The following is a 20,824-nucleotide window of genomic DNA, read 5'->3' as shown; positions in this document are numbered from 1 at the left end:
CCCATTTCTCGTAGCAAAGTTCGTTGTCTTTCCAACCACCGGGTCAACCCGTGTCCAGCAGTAGCCGGGCCGAGACTCTTCCAAAAGCCCATTCGTCGTTGAGGTATCCTTCACTGCGACCTTTCAACCAGTTGCAGCCACCTAGTCAACTCGTGTCCAGCAGCAGCCGCGCCGAGACTCTTCCGATTGCCCATTAACAGTAGCAAGGTTGAGGTTTCCCTCACTGCTGCCTTGCAACCTGTCGCAGACACCAGTACAACCCCTGTCCAGCAGCAGACGGGCCGAGACTCTTGCGAGTGTCCAATCATTGAACCGAAGAATATGGGATTGTCCGATCCGATGTGCTGATCCAGCTGCCTACACGTCATCATCATCTTCCAAAGACTTTAAGCCTGTACTACCATCGGCCCTTTTCAGAGTCACCAACATTTTCCAAAAGAGTTAAGTTTCTGAACATGTCCCAACCAAAATTCATATCAAAATGTTCTTTTCAGGGCAATCATAGTCATACTAAAGAGTATAAACAGAGAGAACCCCGATCAAATTCCTATTCATACACAAAACACAAGCTCCTGCTGCAGTTATCAAATAACATTTATTATATACAGGGCGATTCAGAATAACTGTCACCGATTTCACAAATATGCAATTCTCAATGGGTAAAATGGGTATATGTTCAAATATTTTTGTTTTAAGTGTGTACAAATATCAGCTTGTATTGATAGTAGGATTTGAAATTTCATTCGTTTGTGATTTCAAGCAGCCATTGACGTCAAAATGGAGAATGGCATACCAGGACTCAAAAAGTGCTAGAACTAAAGCGTGCGTGCCAGCTGTGGTTAATTTTCATGACAAATGTGGCTGATAATTAAGGTAAAGGGAGAGAGATTTGAAATAAACTATGCTTAGTTGAAGATTATATATGTAGAATATCTGGAATATAATGATATCAAAAATTAATTCAAGCGTTCAATCGTTATGACCATTTTAAAAAGGGACAGTTATTCCGAATCACCCTGTAAAACCACGTTGTCCTACGTCACCATTGCATACAACCCCATAGGGCTTTACCTTGTAGTTTTTTTTTTCCTCTGTTCGGCACCTAACACTACTGCGACCAGTAATTTGATCTATTGTATTAAATCCCGTGTCCTTAGTTTAGTGCATGTCGCATTTACTCCATCACTATTGAGAAATGATGAACTATTTGATTTTTTTTACAATTATCATTCTTGCATTTATCGCAAGGATCCTACTCTAATTGAAAGGTCCCGCTATTTATACCCTTCGGAGTGTTGGAATACCCGCCAAAGGCGCGCCCCTTTGTCAAAATTGGATTCCTTAGCAATAACATTAAGTAATGACACCGAACCCTAGTCTTAACCACTTCAAACTAGAGAACAATGAATAGAAGATTAGGAACCACATAGATGAAGACTAACTAACTCATTTTTTCCTTGTTTCAAGATCATCCTCGGTGGACAAAGCCGAGTCTTGTCACTATCAACAAGGCATAAAAAGTAACAAGGACTAAGATGTGTTCCTTTGATTACTGAAAAATCCTGCTCTCCTGGTTTGAAGTAGTCAGGACTAGGAATCGGTGGTAGATCTTACATCCCGTAACGTACCACGAAAAGGTGATCTACCCACGTTACGGGGCCTTGTAGTTTTTCCATTTTTCAGCAAAAATTACGTTCAGAACTGATTGTTCAAATTAGGCCAAAACAATCGAAAATGAATGTGTTTTCTTCACAGCCTTTAACATGGATACTAAAGCTACTAATACCATATAACAAATTTAAAAAATATTGTTTGATGAGTACAAAAAGTTCGAAAAACCTGTTTTGTCACACTATCCAAAGTTTATAAGAAGACCAAAATCGAAGATCATAAAAGTACCTAGCAGAATTATCTTTTATTAGTGGGTCTACTTACCTCAAATTGTAGGACTACAGTACTCTAACTGCACTGGTCGGTGAATTACTCCCGTTTCCGTCAATGAATGACACCGCATCAGCTTTCTTGCAGAATACACTCGCAAAGGTCAAGATTGGGGATTTTTGTTTTGTTTTCGTTTCCACATTTCACCACCATTACTCCCTGGTCGGAAGTAGAGCGATTAGATGCCGCATTAAGTCAGTCAGTAGTACGATGAGTTTGGCATCAACGAGTGGCCTGATAGCTTGTTGCTTCTTGCTGTGAAAACAAAAGTAGTTCGCGATGTTATCACCGTTCACGGTTGTATTGGTAACGGCAGTAGTAGTTTCGAGTGGCCGAAATGCAGCGACGCAATCGCTGCCCGGTAGCTGCATCGTGGAATTTGCGCATCACTCTCACGGCCGAGGTTTTTTGAAGCATACGTTCAACGGCAATCAGTACTGCCAGTTTCTGGGAGTTCGCTATGCGGAACCACCGAAAGGAACGTTGCGATTCGAGGTTTGGAATAGGTTGAAACTCTCAGATAAGAAACGCGCAATACATTGATGGATTTTGCAGAATCCGGTTCTTCTGGCACCTCGTGGCAATCAGAATTTCACCCGGTTGGGAGATGTTTGTCCGCAAGTGGATGACCTAAATGTAGTGACGCAGATTTTAGGTGATGAGGACTGCCTATTTTTGGATGTTTATCGCCCGTTCGGGAGGGTTGCCAGTGGCGTACGGAAACTACCGGTCTTGGTGTTCATCCATGGTGGAAGCTTCTCGGTTGGGTCATCTTCAAGTGACTTCCACGGAGTTGATCTGCTGATCGATAGTGTAAGTATGGAAAGTGATTGGCTGAAAAATTGTTTTTTGAAGGCATTCGCCAATTGCAGGGAATCATCATTGTGAGCGTTCAATACCGATTGGATCAGCTGGGATTCCTTCGATCGGATCAGTTTAACATCAGTGGTAACTTTGGGCTTAAAGATCAACGAACTGCCCTGCAATGGGTTCAGCGGTACATTCACCATTTTGGAGGAGATCCCGGAAGAGTAACGCTCATGGGTCACAGTGCTGGAGCTGCTTCCGTAACGTACCATCTGTACTCGGAGAACTCCAAAGGACTGTTTCATCAAGCATTTGCCCTGGGTGGATCGATGCTGGCACCCTGGGCTTTCCTGTACGATGCAGACCTCTACTCGCGTCAGTACTTTCGAGAGCTGAACATAACTTCAGTAGAACAGCTTAAATCTATTGACTTCAAAACCCTATGGAACAGAGATATCGTGTACAAGTTCGCAACAGTAAACTACGGATTTTGCGTTCCCAGTGCGGAGTTGGATGCTCCGGATGCAGTTGTGACTCGATCTCCACAGGAGTTGATCCGTTCGAAACCAGTCAACGATGTACCACTGTTGTTCGGGCAATCCTCGGAGGAGTTTGAACTATTCCTCAGCTACGTGGATGACTATTGGATGGGAGAAAATTTCCCGAATTTCCAGAATGAAACCCTGAAGAGCTACATCGATGCAGTGGTGGACAGAGCTGCAGAGCTTGCGGAACGGAATGGTGTCGAACTGGACAAGAATATTTTCTACCTGGAGTTGGCTAACACGGCCAATTGGTTCTTCCCAAACAAGCACCTACTGGAGGAGTACTCCAAGTGGGTTTCAAGTGCTACGTACTTTTTCCGATTCCAGTTCGATGGTAAATTTGGGTGGTACAAGAAAGATTTCCAGAACAACAAAGAGGCAATCAAACACTACGGAGCAATTCATGGCGATGAGCTGGGGTACATATTCACGCCCTACAATGTACGGGAGGCACTGGCGAATCGAAGTGCCTTCAGGGAAGAGTGGCACATTCATGAGCAGACGGTGCAGCTCGTCGCTAATTTTATCAAGCTTGGGTAAATGGTCGTCCTTATTTTGCATATGGCATCAACAAATTTATCTCAATTGCAATTACAGATCACCGAATCACTCGGGATCGAGAGTGATGTGGCCTCCGTACAATGGGAATTTGCCCAGCCCCAAGTACCTGAACATCGACAAATCGTTCGAAATACGATCGGATCAGTGGAGTTTGTATCACTCCTTCTGGGGTGCAATCTACCAGTGTCTGTATCACTACAACTGTAATGACATCAAGGATCTATTGCGGATGGTAGGGAAAGACAAACGGTTAACCAATTAGTGCAATTTAATAAATCTACAATCTTAAAATGATAGCTGTATGGTTGTTTAACTCTTTTTTTTAAGCTCCAATAATTTCCAAAATGGCACCGCGGGTGCTACCCTGACCTTTCCCGAAAAGAGCAACCAACTTTTCAGCACGCCACATTTCATTCACCTACCTTTTGTCTACAACTAAATTACCTCTTCCTCGGCAGCGCAAGTCAAACCCTTTCAAAGTGTTAAACAATTTTCACGGTTTCCACTTTCTAGTTTTCAAGCACTTATCTCCCATTAGCTCCCATCCTCGTCCATCGGCGCACCTAACAAACAATGTTTCACTCCTTGTTTTCCCGAGTCTTGCCGGGCTTTTAACTGAACCCAATGCCAAGCCCCAAGACGAACGGCATGAATAAAACAATTGTATGCGCAAATTGAAAATTGAATTTCAAACAAGAGAGCAGCAGTTCCAGCAAACTTTGCCTCGCCATTTTCGTTCCCTCTGGAATCCGAAGAACCTGATAGTGTGGTGCGCCAAGGGGAATTCTATTGCGGCACCTTCCACCGCTTTCCGCCGGCTCTGAGTGGTAAAGATACACTAAAGCAGTGGAAATTATTCGTCAAACAATTATTCCTAATAATGCACCAAACCGATTCTGGCCTCCCGTCAATCGACCGCTCACCGTGACTTCCCTTTCCTCGGGAAATAGTTTGGTAATAAAGTGCAAAATTAATAAACCAGCACATCGCCCTTGCCGCGTTTCCTCCCATGCTGTTTGAAGTTTGAAGTGGAAACTTAAATGCGATGATACAGTACAAAGGGCAACCGTCGTTCTCTTTGGGAAAAGTTGCGGTAGCACGATTCCACTTTCCATTCCATGAAGGTTGCTTCGGGAGAAAATGTTGAAATTTTTGAAGTCTTTTCAATTTCTGAACGAATGAATTTATAGTTTAATGAAATTCATACTATTTTTTTTTAAATTTGCCAACATTCATAGTAGAGAATCTCTATTAAACAGAAATTTTACTGAGATCTCAGCAAAATTCACAGTGCAGGTTTTGGCCGAAATGGATTGAGAGTGATTGCCCAATATAACCGATCTACCTATAAGGTAACCACTGGATGGTTAAAGCCTCTACAGCAAACCAACATAAACGTTTTGGCTAGCCAATAGTTGGAAAACATTGCGGAGAACAAATTAAGCTTTTAGTGAACATTCCAACGCAAATGAATTCGATTCGAACGGTGATTTTCATTGCAGTGACCATAGTGATAATGAAACAATTGGGTTTTCATCGGTACTGTATTTCCGTTTTATGGTGGGCTGTTTGTTGTGGCCGCTGTGAAGCCATGTTATGACCAATTGGCCTAGCTTTCACATCAAATTTGGATGGAATAAATTTAAAAATTTAAAATAATGAAAATGTTATTCGAATCTTTCAAATACCGGGAAAAAAGTAAGATTAATTAATTTCGAAAGAGCTGGTCATGTTTGAAAGAAGGAAAAATTTCAAAAGATCGTTACGTTTTGATGGAAAACGTAAAAAATAGGAACGGCCAGATTTCAAAAATAGTAAAAATAATCGTTTCATGCTGACAAAAGCTGGGCCTCATATTGACAAGAATCCTACATTTTGCAGCACTGCTCTTATTCACAAGACAGCCTCAAACTTTTTCTCTTTTATAACAAAATTTTACACACTTGAAAACTGACGTGTTTATTTTTACTGCGCGTTTCCTTCGGTGGATTTGGAATTTTTTGCATTAAACATCATTTGTTGGTGCTGTGATTGAGTTTGAAGTGTTCATGGAATTATGCCATAGTGGATTGCCTCCCGGGAGCCCGGTTCTCCGAGTTCGGATGCCACACTTGCAGCGTGTAGTTCTATCGAGAGTCTCGTCGCCGTGGGCCCGGGAAACTGCTGATAATGTGTCCGTCGCGAGTTTTGGTGGTAATTCGGTGGCCGACGTTGCCGTCAGCATTGCCAGATATACCGATTTATCGGTATTTATACCGATTTCCAAACTAGATACCGATATACAGATAAGGTTCCTCAGAATACCGATTTTTAGATTTTATACCGATTTAAATATACCGTTTTTTAAATAATCAAAATTATTATTGCCTACCCGTGCTCGAGTTTCGGAGAAATTTTTTGGGAGAGACTTGTTTCTTTTTGAATACCTCATATTTTTTAAGCCTTCAAAATTCTAAATAATCATCTCCAAAGATGCCTTTTGCTTGACACTCTTTCGATTAATGTTTGCATTTCCTCACCGTTTTGGCTACCCATCAATCGAGAAATATATTTTAAAAATTATTTAACTTCCAGACGTTTTTATTCTTTTTTAATCTTCCTGAAGTTTCATCCAACTTTCCCTGGAATTTTCTTCCACCTTACTTTGGAAGCTTCGTCAGCCTTCGCTCGATTCTTTAATCTTCTCCCGCCAGTTTTTTCACTTTCCCGGAGCTTCAAGGATGCTATCAGGTTTTTATTGCGGATCCACACTAGCTCCAGGCATATTTAAGAAGTTCTGAAACTTTAGAAAAGTCCAGACTTTTGTGTAAGTTTTGATAAATTAGAGACAGTTTCATTAATTCTGTTAAAATTAAAAAACCCGGACATTTCATAAAAGTCCAGCGAACTCCAGTGAACTTAAGGAAACATCATAAATATTTTAGAAACTTCACAAGTCCATAGGACTTTAGGGAAATTTAATGGTTTTCAGGAACTTTAGTGATGCTCAGAGAACATCAGGACAGATCAATTAATTTCAATGAAATTGCTGAAATTATAAAGGAGTTCCGAGAAACTCCGGTAGTCTTTTTATAATCTGGGAAGTTCCGAGCGCTTCGAGGATGACCAGAGAACTCCAAAACAGCCCCTAATTTCAGGAAAATTACAAGAACTTTTAAGGAATTTCGAGGAATTATGGAATATTCCTAAGTGAATTTCAGGAATGTTCCGAAAACTTCAGGGACATTTCGGAGTCTTCAGGGATGTTTTTTGAATATCAGGATTTTTTTTGGATCATTAGAACATCCCCAGGAATCTCTTTCTTTCTTGTTTCTTTCGACTGTTCCGTGAGCGCTCTGGTTTCCCACTTTCTTCAGATGTTTCTTCCAATCTACCTTAGGAAGTTTCTGCCAGCGTCTCCAGGAGGTTAATTTCTCCCAGAAAATTATTTCGTCTTCTTCTGGAAGTTTGACCATAAGCCAAAGGTTTTTTTGTTCGACTTCTATTGGAAGGTTAGGAAATTTACTTCCGGTTTCCGAAATTTTCTGGCTTCCTTTGGATGCGACATCTGATTTTTTCCGATAGTTTATTTAAATTTTCGCTACAAGTTTCTCAATTCGTGTCTTGAAAGTTTCCCGGAAATTTTTCCAGCTTTTCTCGAACTTCATCCAGAAGAGCTTCTTTCGTCTTTCTCTGGTTGTTTTTTTTTCAGCTCCATTCAGACGCTTATTCAAACATTTCCCGTAGTTTTCTTCCGGAATTTTCCGATCATAGTTCAAAAGCTAAAATTTTGCTTTGTTTAACGACTTTCTCACTGCATCGACTACGATGTAATCTGCCCGACATTTCGGCCATAGGTTGTGACTTTTTTCAAGGGAAAATATTGTTTGTCGTTATTGTCAATAGTTTAGTCTTTATTGTGGCTGATTTTCCATATCTTGGTTGCATTTAATGATCTTTAATTGAAAAAACTACAAGGGACAGCCCTATGGGGTTGTACGCAATAGTGACGTAGGACTACGTGGTCTTATATAATAAATCTTATTTGTCAACTGCAGCAGGAGCTTGTGTTTTGTGCATGAATAGGAATTTGAGCGGGGTTCTCAATGTTCATACTCTTTAGTATGACGCGCTTGACATACATGGCCCACAGTGACTCACGAAGTGCTACTGATTCCGATCAATAGCGGTACGGATTCTTCCTCCTACTATGGATGCTCATGTAGCAGCCTTTCGTTGTGTACTGGAGAACACCACCACTCACCATCACCATATTTTGTCGTAGAGTGTTGTGGTTTTTAGAAACTTGATGAGCCTTGAGGGATCGTTTTTGCAGATGTATAAACCATGACTTTCGGAATGGTTGTATTCGTGATCCAATTTGGAAGACATTGTTTCGGGGCATCGCTTCATTTGAATAGATGTTTGTTAAGTCTGTCGTAGAAAGGGTGGCCAGATTATTTTTTTTTCGTGATCGGTAGCTTTTCAAAACTTTTATCGGTAGTTATCGGTAGGCCGTCTTAAGAAGGCTTCCTGAAACTTAAAACCTTTGTAAGCGAGGGAAGGATAAAAAAACAATCACGCGCAATTTTGGACTTTTGAACCATCAGCCCTTCAACTTCACACATTGGATAGTCTAATCTAGAGTCGGTGTATAAAGAGTCACGCCAAGAGTAAAGCAAAGTCTACATATTGAACTGTCCTCTGGGTGAACTGGGCCTCCCTTAGCTCAGTCGGTAAAGGCGCAGCTACAAAGCAAGACCATGCTGGAGGTGGCTGGGTTCAATTCCCAGGCCGGTCTAGGAATTTTTCGGGTTGGAAAATTTCTTGACTTCCCTGGGCATAGAAGTATGATTGGACTTGGAACCACACAATTATACCAATGCAAAAATGGTACAGGCATCGAAAACTCTCAATTAATAACAGTGGAAGTGCATCTAGAACACTAAGTTGAGAGCCGCAATAAGCTAATATGCAATATGCAATAAGCTTGAAAAGCGAAGAAGAAGAAGAAAAAGATATATTGAACTGTCAAACCGGCTACCTATCGTGCAAAGTACACTGCAAAACTACCCAAAATTAAGTACTTTTCCGTCAATTCCGGGGTTCCAATAACCCAAATTTGAGTAAATCGCATATAGTAGTTTGGAAACTTAACACCTGCAAAAAAATACTTACTCTTAAGTATAATCTACCCAAAATTAAGTTAAATTCCCGTAGATTTTAGAATATGCAATTTACCCAAAAGTAACATATTGGGATGAACTATATCGTTGGGTCGTGTCTCTCGTTCCTGTTTTGACAACAATAAAGAGTGCAAGTGAGATGCTGAATTCAATATTAAGTAAAAATAACTCAAATTTTGAGTAGTTTTTCTTCTTCGTGTAAAAAAAAATTTGATACTATAAAGGTCCACGATAGTTATTGCAATAAAATCTAAAATATAATCGAAAAAATGATCATAAACACTCAGTGAGCATTAAATTGTCATGGGATACTTTTGGTAATGATCAGCAATGAAAATTTCTTCTATATTGTTATTGTTAATATAATTTTAATTATCATATTATCACCGATATAATGATTTATTACAGCCGCTATTTTTTTTCTAGCTAGAAGCCATTTGAAGTTGATTAGAAGTCCTCTGCCAAGTGAAAAGAAAGAGAATCTTTCGAAAACCGTGATGCGAGTTCAACTGTTTTTCTCTTCGTAAACTCATTCTACACCGACTTTGGTCTAATCATAACAAGTAAGTGTAGGTAGGACGTACGGAATACGGAACCAAAAAAGGGAGAAACAGAAAAAAGCATCCCCGCTAGGAGACAGACAGGAAAAGTCGATTAAACGTAATAAAAACTCATCCGTTTGGATTGAAGTTACAAAACGCATCGCGTTCGATCAAATAGGGTTGTTTAGGGGTATTGACAAGGGGAAAGTCACTCAGCACAGTGTGCCTAAAGTAGATTCGGAACAGCTTGGGCACATCCATCGGCACACCTTCGGCACAATCTCGTAGGTATTGGATTGTTCATTAAATAAAATGGGAGCACTGCTGGACAGCTGTCATTGAAGTTGTTCACAACATTACGTGCTATTTGACTGTGTATTTCAGAAACATACTCTAATTGAATATATTACAGGAAATCAGACCAGCAATTCACTTCTCGGTTCACATTTAAATTCAAAATGTATGATTCCGAGGGATGTCGATTGCTATCGATGTCGGTCACAAGTCTTTTAGCTACTACGCAAATGGAGTGTGCAAGAACAAGAACGAACCGGAATGCAAGAACAATTTGGATGGATCGGATTATGCAGTGGTGGCGGTTGGATACGGAAAACTCAAAGGAGAAGATTACCGGCTATTCGAGAGCTCCTGGTCCAACTACTGGGGCAACGATGAATATGCTTTAATGGCGGTGAGGTAACAACTGTGGCCTTACCACCGAGGCGACGTATGTCAATTTGAAGTAAGATTTCTATTTAAATTAGAATTAAGTAAAAGAAGTAGTTTCATTTTTGGATATCCGGAGAACTTCGAGATTAGGGCGTAATTGCTCAAATTGTGCGTAATTTGTCAATTTCTTGCGAATTAAAGCTCAATCTAAAAAAACTAACAACACTAGCAGGTAGAGGCATGGTTCCTGCATCATTTGGTATAGTTTGTTCGTTTGATTGTTCTTTTATTCACAAGAAATCGGCGATTCACGTGTTTGTTTACAAAACAAGGCGATGGTGGTGAAAACCTCGGAGTCCTCCTTGGAGCACAAGATGTACCCGATTGGGATGCTGATGTCCACTGTGTCGAATCTTTTGCCCTTGGCGAAAACTCACCACGATTCACAGAATTCACCCTGGAAGTTGTCTTTGGAAAAGACGCCCAACGTTTTGCCATCTTTGGATTTCTTGATTTCCTCCAGCAGCTTTTCAAAATTGGCCTTGTATTTGTCGTTTTTATCTCGAACCAACAGCTTCACGGAATGCCCTCTTCACCGTCCTTCTCGATCTGCTTCCAGAAGTCGATCTTCTTGCTGGTCAGGAAAAAAATATGGACTTATCGCACAGCACCGTAATCGTATCGGTCAACTCGTATCCCAGCAGCCAGGTCTGCAGCTAGGTTGATTTGCTGTAGATGGTCAACGTCGTCAGAATGCAATCTACCTTCTGCAGCGAATCATCATGGGAAAACTCTAGTTTTTTTCAGTTGACGTTGAGACGTTTTATTCGTTGGTAGAAGGAATCCTTTCCGAGCACGATATTCGACACTTTCGGGGCCGTTGCGAATGCAAACCAAAACATTCAGCTGTCAGAAATACCGGGTTGCCAAATATACCAAATATTCGTATTTTACAAAAAAAAAATCACAGCTTGCTCTATGATCGGCACTGCCGGCACAATCGGCACGCTTGCAGCAAACTGAGAAAAATGTTGACCCAAGATTGGTGTGCGGAGTGGAGTATTGATTCGTTATCTGCATAAAAAATGGAACCGAAATCTAAAATTTTGTCAATTTTGGTACACTGGAACTATTTTAAATAAGTACGATTACATAAACAAAAATCCACATCTTAGCACCCCCTGGTGGGACTTTGTATGGGAGCGAGCTGTCAACGAATAAATTCAGGGTCAACGATCACAAATTTAAATCTTGAAGTGTTGTGTCTTGTCTCGCGTCGCGTCTTGTGAATGACTGTCTACGCCTTACCCAATTAACTGACTACACGGAAAACAAAACATAGGTATTGAACATTTTTCAAGATTACTTAAAATCTGTGTTTCTTGGTAGGAAAAGTGCAAAATTGGTAGTTTTGATCCTTTCGTCTGTGAATCGGTAGGCATCCCGAAAATTGGTAAGGCTACCGATAAATCGGTAGGTATGGCCAACCTGGTCGTAGATTGTGGTAGTGTAAGGGAACGGTGACTACTCAACTAACATTTTCAGCTTTATAAGCCATCTCCTCCAGCATTGTGCTGTAAAGTAGCTGAAAAAAGCTGCAGATACAGCTACAAGCAGAAGCTAGCAAAATAGTTTTGAAGAGCGTTTAATCACCTTTTTCTCAACCATTATTCAATTTGTCAGTCACACTGAATAACATCACCCAATATACCTCTAATGTAACTTCTATGTAAATATTAATCAACTTTCAACTTGTAGCTGCAGAACAAAGCTTATAAAGTGGCTATATTACTCATTTCATGGCTTCAACACAACCAACCACTCTTTCTGAATAACATAAACATCAGTTTTACAGCTTTAACTCTACAATTTTACAAAGCTGAATTAACAAGTCGAGAAAGTGATTCATGTGCACTATTAAAAGCCACTACTCAGCTATCTTGTTGCAGAAGGTCATGTAGATTTGTTTACGTCAGTTCTAAATGTTGGCGTGGCGAAGTTGGTAGTGTCAAGGTTTGTCAATGCAGTCGTCTTGAGTTCGAGTCCAGGTCCTAGTGCAAGGTAAGAATTTGGTGGTGTACTCATATCTAATTTCGAGTAATTTGATTCACAACTAAATAAAATCAATAAATTCCCAAATTAAATCAACAAAATCCAATAAATTCAATTTAAATTGAATAAAGTAAACAATATTTAACCCAGCTACAAGATAAAGCTGTGTAGTGATTATTGGATAGTCGGGACAAGGTTGAATAAGCGTAAAAAAAATGAAAAGTAAAAACTGGCCCCCTTTACAAGATTCCCGGAACCGGTTCTGTGACCACCGGAAGGCCAATAATGCCCTAGACATATTGTCATGGCCTCTGATGAGTTGTTCAAGAAAGTTTGCGAATTTTGAGGTGTCGCACGAATTGAACCTATGAAAATTATAAATAAGCCACATTTTTGGAATTCCTGGAAACGGTTCCGTGACCACCGGATGACCAATGCTGAATTAGATGGTTGACATAGTCTCTGATGAACTCTCCATGAAATTTTGTGAATTTTGAGGTGTCGCACGAATTGGACCTATGAAAATTATAAATTGACCCACCTTTACGGGATTCCTTTAACCGGTTCCGTGACCAACGGATGGCAAATGTTGCCCCGGACATGTTGAAATAGCCTCTGATTAATTCTACGAGAAATTCTGCAAATTTTGAGGTTCCACACGGCTTGTTTCTACGGAAGTGATAAATTGGCCACATTTACGGTGCCTACGGAACCGCCTCCGGGACCAACGGATGACCAATGTTGCTTTAGATAGTTGACATAGGCTTTGATGATTCCTATGTGAAATGCTGCGAATTTTGAGTTGAATTGACCAATGAAAATAAATAATAAAAAGTTAAACCTTGATCATTCCTACAGCGGTTCTGAGTGATCAATTCCGGTCAAAGATTTGTGGCCGGATTTACAAAATTTAAGCCCAAAAGATTAGTTTGGATGCAAAGAATTTAAAATTTGGTACGAAAATTCCTCCGAAATCGTTGGGTCAAATCCAGATGAATATGATTCGAACAACTTTAACGTAACCTTTTTATGGAGCTCTTCAGAATCGTCCAAAAATTTCAGTCAAAACGGAGAAATTGAGTTTTTCATAAAAAAATTACGGCTGTATAGAAGCGTAAATGAATATACAATAAGAGCATGCCACAGTCGTCCCAACAGCAATAAGTAACTGACTAAGTTCGCCAGATTTGCTTGTATAGAGGTTGAGTAAAGGTTACCTCATAATATATAATATATTCGTATAGCATTTGAATACAGCTTAAGGCTTAAGGGGGTATTCCCAATCTTTTGCCTTTTTTCAGCCTGTTTTTCAATTATTTTTTTTCAAGGAAAATGAATAGTAATGCGCCTAACTCTTTGGGATTCTTGTTTATTGAACATTAAAGTTTACAAATAATTTTTTTTCGACATAAAAAAAGACATTATTGACGTCACAAAATGGCGGCAAACAGACCCCTGTTCGCCGCAAACGCCTGGACGGGCGAAGACTTTTCTCTGGATCGGCTTCATCTGAAACAGATTTCGTGATGAAATTAATAATCTGCATAAGATTCTCTGGAGCTTCTCCCGTTGGCAGCAAAAAATCTAGCAAATTAACAAAATGGCGGCCATATGAAAAAACAGGCGATTTTTAGCCCGCTTTTTTGCAGCTTTAAGGTGCTTCAAACAATGTTAAATGTTAATATTTTTGGCTGAAAGTGGGAGAAGCTCCAAAGAATTTAATAAGGAACAAAATGCGCAAAGATTCAAGTCAATATCTCTTATAGTTTCTGAGAAAAATCTTCGCCCGATAAAAAAAATGTGGTTTCGAGAAAAACGCGTTTAAAGTTTTGACTTTAGTTAAAACCATTTGGGGGTTCTTACCATTAGTCAGCTATGCCTGGACACCGAATTCGCTGATCGGAAAACGGCTTGGGGGGATGAAAGTATATAGTCTAAAGTACAAAAAAACGTGAAAAAAAAAAATTTGATTTTTTGAAAAAAAAGATCGGGAATACCACCTTAAGGCCTTTACAATGTGAAAATTGTTAGTTGGGTATAGAGCAACCGTTTTTGCTTATGAGTAGAATATCATGGGTTAAGAAAATTTTAGGCTTAATTTTTTTGTCATTGATTTTTCCATCGCGTTTAAGCCCGAAACAATGTGCCACTCGATAGCATAGTTCTAGAAAAGAATTTTAGTGCAAAGCAAGTGCAAGTGATCGGGTGAAATGCATTTCAAAGTGTTTGTTATCAGCATCATTTTCGTCAGAATTGTTATTAGGCAATTGGCATGTTGGCCCGATGATTCTGATTGAATTGGAGGCGGATTGTGCAAGAGTTTATTTGAAGATCCGATGGAATGGTTTGAAGTGTTGAGCTAGAACTAGGAGATGCAACGGTCTTCCAAGTTTTTGCTTCACGGGCAAACCATCGTTCATTTGGTGAGATCGTTCATATCATATCATCATAGACATCATTTTGAAGAGCCGCTTTCGTGCTGTATTTTGATTAGAAATCAAATGTCGAGTGCGCTTTTGTCAAAGGTTGGGAACGAGTGGGTATGGCCAAGTTCCAACATAGATTTTTCAATTGGTTCATTCGGCAAGAGAGTCGTTCTAGTGCTTTTTTTTTCTGGTTTTAGACGTTTGATGTTTTGTACTTGAAAGTTCCCTTTTTGTGATCATGATTTGCCTGAAGAATTTTCAAACTAGTTTGGCAATAACCCGGAAAAGTCTTGGAAGTGCCAGTAGTGCAGCAGGACAGTAAGAGTACAGCATTAATGAAGCTTGCTGAGATCTTCCCCTTATATGTAATTTATAAAATATTTTCGTTCTATTGCTCTCTACTGAAATCTAGCTCTCACCTGTTCGTGTTCAGCGTTGGAAAATTTTGCGAGGTTTTATGAAGCACACAAAAGGAAAAGTTCGCGAGACATTGCGAGTTTTAGCGAATTTTTCCTGTAGATTGACTAGAGACCCGTTCTTTTGGTTTTTTTTAACCAATGGAACATAGAACTAGGGTTCCTTCCGTCTTTTCCTTTCTCCTACGGCCTTTTATTCCATTTTTCTGTTTTCAGAAAGCGAGTAATGGCGCTATAACCAAAAGTCAAATAGGGCTAAGACAAGAGTTAGTGCTCGAGGAAAATGGTGCATCATTTATCGATAAAAATACAACGGAACATACGGTACGAGATGTCCACGTTTCATCCATTTATTGGATTCTGAAGCATCGTGTTTAAATTTTCGATTTAAACAGGCCCGATGTTTTGAATCATCTTGCCCCTTAAATACTGCACAGTTGGCCTGGCCGTTTTGATATAATTTGCGCATATTTGATGTATAAAATATACTTTATCTATCACGGTGCTTTCATGAACTGGCTGTGTTGGTGTTAGATTAGATTAGATAAGATTAGATGAGTAGAAGATCATGGGTTAAAACCCAAGCGTCGTTACAATACTGAGTTGATCTATCCAGGTCACTATTGTTGAAAATCGTTCATAATATAGAAATCGGTAGAACGATTCGGAAAAGTAATAAGTATATTTAGACAAATGTGACGTACACCTGATAGGGTTCGGAAGACATTGTTAACTACTTTCGGGGATTTAATCTCATTGTAATAGCTTCTTACAACCGATAATGAACGATCGTCGGTGGTAGCTTGTTGTGATGAAAGGAGCACGGTGGCCTTAGAGCGACCGTTTTTGCTTACTGAGCAGAAGATTGTAGGTTAAAATCCAAGCCTCTTACACTACTGAGCGTAATAAAATCAACCAATTCAATTAAAATCCTATTTTGTGGGGTATTTCACAGTATTTCCCAGGTTTTCTGTAACCAGCTGCTGCCATATTGGACATCAAAATGGTGACAGACAGGAATTGCCGGTTTCTCGTCACTCCGATTCCAAAAATACTTATATTGTGGGGAATTTGACAGAATCTCTAAGCTTTTCTGTAACCGAAAATCACCATATTGGAATTCAAAATGGCGCCAGACATCGCTTTCTGGTCCCTACACGTCATGCCGATTCAAAAAATACCCATACTGCGGGTTATTTCACAGTATTTCCCTGTTTCCCAAAATCACAAAAATAAAAACTCGTTATTAGGAATTTACGTCGTAAAAAAACCTCGCTATTTGTGATTTGCTTCGTAAAACGTCTCTCTTTTTACGAAGCAAATCCCACTTTACACTTAGCAAAAACATTTCGTAAACGGAGGTTTGAGTGTAACAAAAAATTATATTTGTAGTCAATACAAATCAGGTTAGGTATGCCAGAAAATGAAACGTGTGATGAATTTTTGAGAGATAATCGGCTGGTCATCCCTTCACAGTTGCAAGAACGTGTAATCACTTTGGCACATGAATGCTTCCCGTTGTTTTTTATTTTATGCAAAAACGATCCATTTAAGCCATATAGTGTCTTCGGAGAAGTTTGTACTCTTAAAAAGCCCCTTCTTATAGGCTTAGCCATTTCATGATTAGTTTACCTATCAGGAGATGAAAAACATTTTTTTTTTGTCGAGATAGCAAATTTGTATCTTGAGCAAAGTTTTAGACAATATTAAATCAAACATTTTTGCTTAAAAAGTCAAGTCTCTTATGTTTACCGAGATATGTATTTTTTTTTTGGTAAGAGCCTTTAGAAAATCAATGAATCAATCAATGGACAAGAAGGTGATTCGTAGTGTCTATTGTAGTGATCGGTTAACTGAATGATCAGTGACTCTTGTTTCTCGTAGCAGGTGAGTCCCGGTGTCTATTGTAGTGACCAAAAATTGACTGAACAGCAGGTGATTCACAGTGTCGGTATTAGTGACCGATTGATTGAACGAACAGGGGTCCTTGTTCTTCCCGGAATGTGATTCTCGGTGTCTGTTGTTGTAACCAGTTGACTGAACGAACAGAATACCCGTAGTTTTATTTGCCTGTAGCAGTGCATAAAATACTTATACATAACTCGACGATCATACAATCTTTGCTTGTGCCAATTGGGCAGTTATCTGAGGAGGCGTAGGAGTCAAGAAATAAAGACATAAGGCGCTTTTGGATGGACCATACACGAAAAATCTCCCGAACAGCAACAAACATCGACCTTCTGAATCGTCTGCTTGAATCATCTGACCCGTTAATTTCAACAATAAGACCACTTCCGAAACAAGCAAAACTGCCTTTGTCCGAAGATGCTCAAACTCTTCTAGTTCCATCTACCGATGCATCGATGGCAAAAATGAAGTATGCGATCACAGTGACACCATTATACGGGAAGTCGTGACCCTATTTATAGTTTGGTAATAAGCAGATTGGCAGAGAATACTAAAGAATACTAATGATTTGATATGCATTGAGCAGCATTTTAAGTATACTTTCAAATGTAATTAGCCTGGTTTGCCCAATTTTGCCCAACTGCGAGCTGTTGCCTTGAAAACAGTGCTAATTTTGGGTCAAACCTTGAATATCTTAAGAAATATTGAAGATAGGAACTTGCTTTCCAAGACAAAATGGCGTATTTAAAAAAAAAAACAAATATTTGTGTAGAACATACTTATGTAAAAAATTGCTTTCTTTAAAGTTATTCGCAAAACATTGATTTTCTGAAGGTTTTTACCAAAAAAATTACATATCTCGATAAACATAAGAGATAACGGGTTGACGTCTTCAGCAAAAACGTTCGATTTAATATTGTCGAAAACTTTGCTCAAAATACAAATTTGCTATCTCGACAAACAAAAAAATGTGTTTTTTTCATCTCCCTGCTAGGGTTCACTCGGCTGTCGACAAAAGCAGACCACTCTCGATGTGTGCTACGCGATCGTCTGTTTTCTCGGCAGCAACCATTGTGTGGTCCTCCTCGTTGTTCTTCATCAGCAGTTCTTTCGGTCGATGCGTCGTCGACTTTGGAAAATGAGTGTGATGAGTGTGTGAGTGCTGACCACGTTTTGCGTCCATTGCTGCAATGGACGCGCTCTGACCCTCGTTGGCGTACAACAATTTGCCATACAATGAAACTACTGGAAGCGGCTCCAGTTCTGATGGAGGAGGCTTTTTGGATAGCGGAAGATAAAGTGTTTATTGTGTTGTACCTTTTGACTATATTTTTAAGATGTATTGTATAGTGACCAAGAATCCTCGGCTCTGTAAAGTTAATTCGGTTGAGCCTTACCAAATAAATTAATAAACAAAAAAAAAAAAATCTCCCTGCTAGGTAAATTCATCATGAAATGACTAAGCCTATAAGAAGGGGCTTTTTAAGAGTACAAACTTCTCCGAAGACACTATATGGCTTAAATGGACCGTTTTTGCATGTACTAAAAAACGCATGTTTTGGAACTTTTAGACCACTGTGCGATTTGGTGGTCGGTAATGAACAAGCAAACTAAAGTATTATGCTAAGTGGTGTATGAAGTGTACATTGTATTCTTGTCTTTATGCTCTGGACGGTTTGCTACGCCCTTGGTACACCTGAAAATGACGCCCATTTTCTAATCTACTACATCTTGCGCTCGGATTCTGGACTTAAGTAGGTGGTATTTTGAAACTCATTCTTGCCACGTTTGATATTTGCTAAATTTAGGAATATCCATTTTTTCTGATACTGATTTCTCGACAAAAGAAAATGTACCTAAAAGTGCGGAATGTAATGTAAAAGTGTGAATTTCTCAAAATATTAACAATTCTGACACCATACATAATTTCGAAATTATCTAAATTTATCAAGGAAACCGGACTTCGTGAAATTGGGCGATTGCCAATGGTTTCGATTGCATCATAATTTTGAAAACATTTGATGTCCTAGCATAATGATTTTTTTTTCCATTGTTACCTTTAGTTTTTTCCGTGATCAGCGTGTCAGAGTTCTCAAAAGTATCGTATCGGAAAAAAATCAATTCCAGGGAGAATTGGTCAGACCTGCATTGGAATTTCTCATGTATTTTATTTGAATTGTCCACATCACTCAGAGTTCTTATTAAAAGTTCTCAAGAATAATCTTGGGATTTTTTGAGGTACTTTTTATGTTTATTAATAATAAGACTCAACCGAGTTAACTTTACAGCGCCGGGGATTCTTGTTCACTCTACAATACATCTTAAAACTTTAGTCAAAAGGTACAACAAAATAAACATTTTATCTTCCGCTATCCAATGAGCCTCCTCCATCAGAACGGGATCCGCTTCCAGCGATTTCATTGTATGGCAGATTCGCCAACGGGGGTCAGAGCGCTTCCATTGACGCAAAACGAGGTCAGCACTCACACATTCACCACGAAACGGTTGCTTTCTAAAGTCAACGACGCATCGACTGAAAGAACTGCTGATGACAACATGGTTGCTGCCGAGTAAACAGGCGATCGTGTGACACACATTGAGAGTGGCCTGCTGCTGTCGACAGCCGAGTGAACGCGTGTTGGGTACATGCCCTCCAGTACAGAGTTGCAACATATCACAATCACGATCGTCAAACAGCTGATGGTAGTAATGCTTTGTACATTCCTATCAATGTGCTCGTCGAAGCTCTCTGCATGACCATCCATCAAGTTGACGAAAGAAGTAAAAAGCAACAGGTGAATGTCATGTTCGGTTGTGATCCATCACCGATCTGGTCATTCCTGACAATCACGACACACATCTGTGCTCGTTTTGAAGCAGTTGCTGCGTTGCTTGCTTATGTGAGTGTGTTGGTGAGTGAGCCCAACAGCTTCCGTTTAGTGTTGCCTGCTTTGTTTGTAACTCACACAGTTGCGCCTGCCGAGACGAACTTGGAATGCGTAGGCATTGTTTTCATTTTCTTCTGTCGTTTCGCTTTTTCTCATCATCGTACTGCAGAAGTCTTCACTGTTTTTGTTGTGCTTTTCATCATCAGCAGCGAGTGAAACGTTCTGTCAGAGGTAGTCGGGTGATGCGTAGACTAGTGTCACGTGAGTGTCATGATATTTTGCATCACTGTTCCAGTAAACTCTTGAAAATCGCTTAACAGTTCTTTTCCAATTCTTGATCATTGTCGCAGGAACCCTCTCTAATTTTTTATAGTAATTCTCTTTAATATTTCTTTGGAATATTCATTTGAAACCCATTAGTATACCCTTCATATTAAGCATGAAATTCTCTGCAGAATCACTATGGAGTTTGGTCAGAACTGTCAATAAGTTACCCTGTGAATTTATAAGCAGCACTCTTCAGCATTCCCCTCGTATTCTTCCAAAATTCGCCTAAAATTCCCCATAAAGTTTCCTTTGAATGCTCCTAGAGGTTTAAATTCCCCTCAAAAATCATTTGCAATCTTCCTCATAATCCCCTTGAAACTATTTTCTGAATGAAAATTCACGCTAGAAATCTTTTGGAGCTTTCAAATTCAGGTTCCCTTTGAATTGATATTGAAATCCACTGTCGGGATGCTTTTGATGAATTAGCGACATGATTTTAGCATTTCAGTTGGAATTATCCTTGGAATTCTACTCATAACTACTACTGTCACTCGTATTATATCCAGGGTTCTCTATGTAATTAATGCAGGTATATTATTTGAAAAAACCTATTCTCCTCACAATCTCTTCAAAATTA

At 39.5% G+C, this 20,824-nt stretch overlaps 1 protein-coding gene across 1 annotated transcript; it reads left to right on the top strand.

Annotated features, from left to right (window-relative positions):
- Positions 1-2,137: 2,137 nt before the first annotated feature.
- On the top strand, positions 2,138-4,150 carry LOC135710904 (esterase B1-like). Its single transcript, XM_065233611.1, has 4 exons — positions 2,138-2,436; positions 2,497-2,754; positions 2,814-3,829; positions 3,891-4,150. The coding sequence occupies exons 1-4, from the start codon at positions 2,221-2,223 to the stop codon at positions 4,114-4,116; spliced, it is 1,716 nt and encodes a 571-aa protein (XP_065089683.1). The 5' UTR covers positions 2,138-2,220; the 3' UTR covers positions 4,117-4,150.
- The last annotated feature ends 16,674 nt before the right edge of the window (positions 4,151-20,824 follow it).

This window comes from Ochlerotatus camptorhynchus, unplaced genomic scaffold (genome assembly GCF_037179485.1).
Source record: "Ochlerotatus camptorhynchus isolate MF236.1 unplaced genomic scaffold, CSIRO-AGI_Acam_v1.1 ptg000406l, whole genome shotgun sequence".
Lineage (NCBI taxonomy): Eukaryota > Metazoa > Arthropoda > Insecta > Diptera > Culicidae > Ochlerotatus > Ochlerotatus camptorhynchus.
The sequence above is the reverse complement of the archived record's forward strand: the minus strand, read 5'-3'. Positions and strand labels throughout refer to the sequence as shown.

Bases quoted from the DNA above. Each gene is read 5' to 3' on its own strand.
- LOC135710904 (XM_065233611.1), top strand. From the start codon at position 2,221: ATGTTATCACCGTTCACGGTTGTATTGGTAACGGCAGTAGTAGTTTCG. The intron at 2,437-2,496 runs GTTTGGAATAGG...TGGATTTTGCAG, and splicing joins AAGGAACGTTGCGATTCGAG to AATCCGGTTCTTCTGGCACC. The intron at 2,755-2,813 runs GTAAGTATGGAA...CGCCAATTGCAG, and splicing joins TTGATCTGCTGATCGATAGT to GGAATCATCATTGTGAGCGT.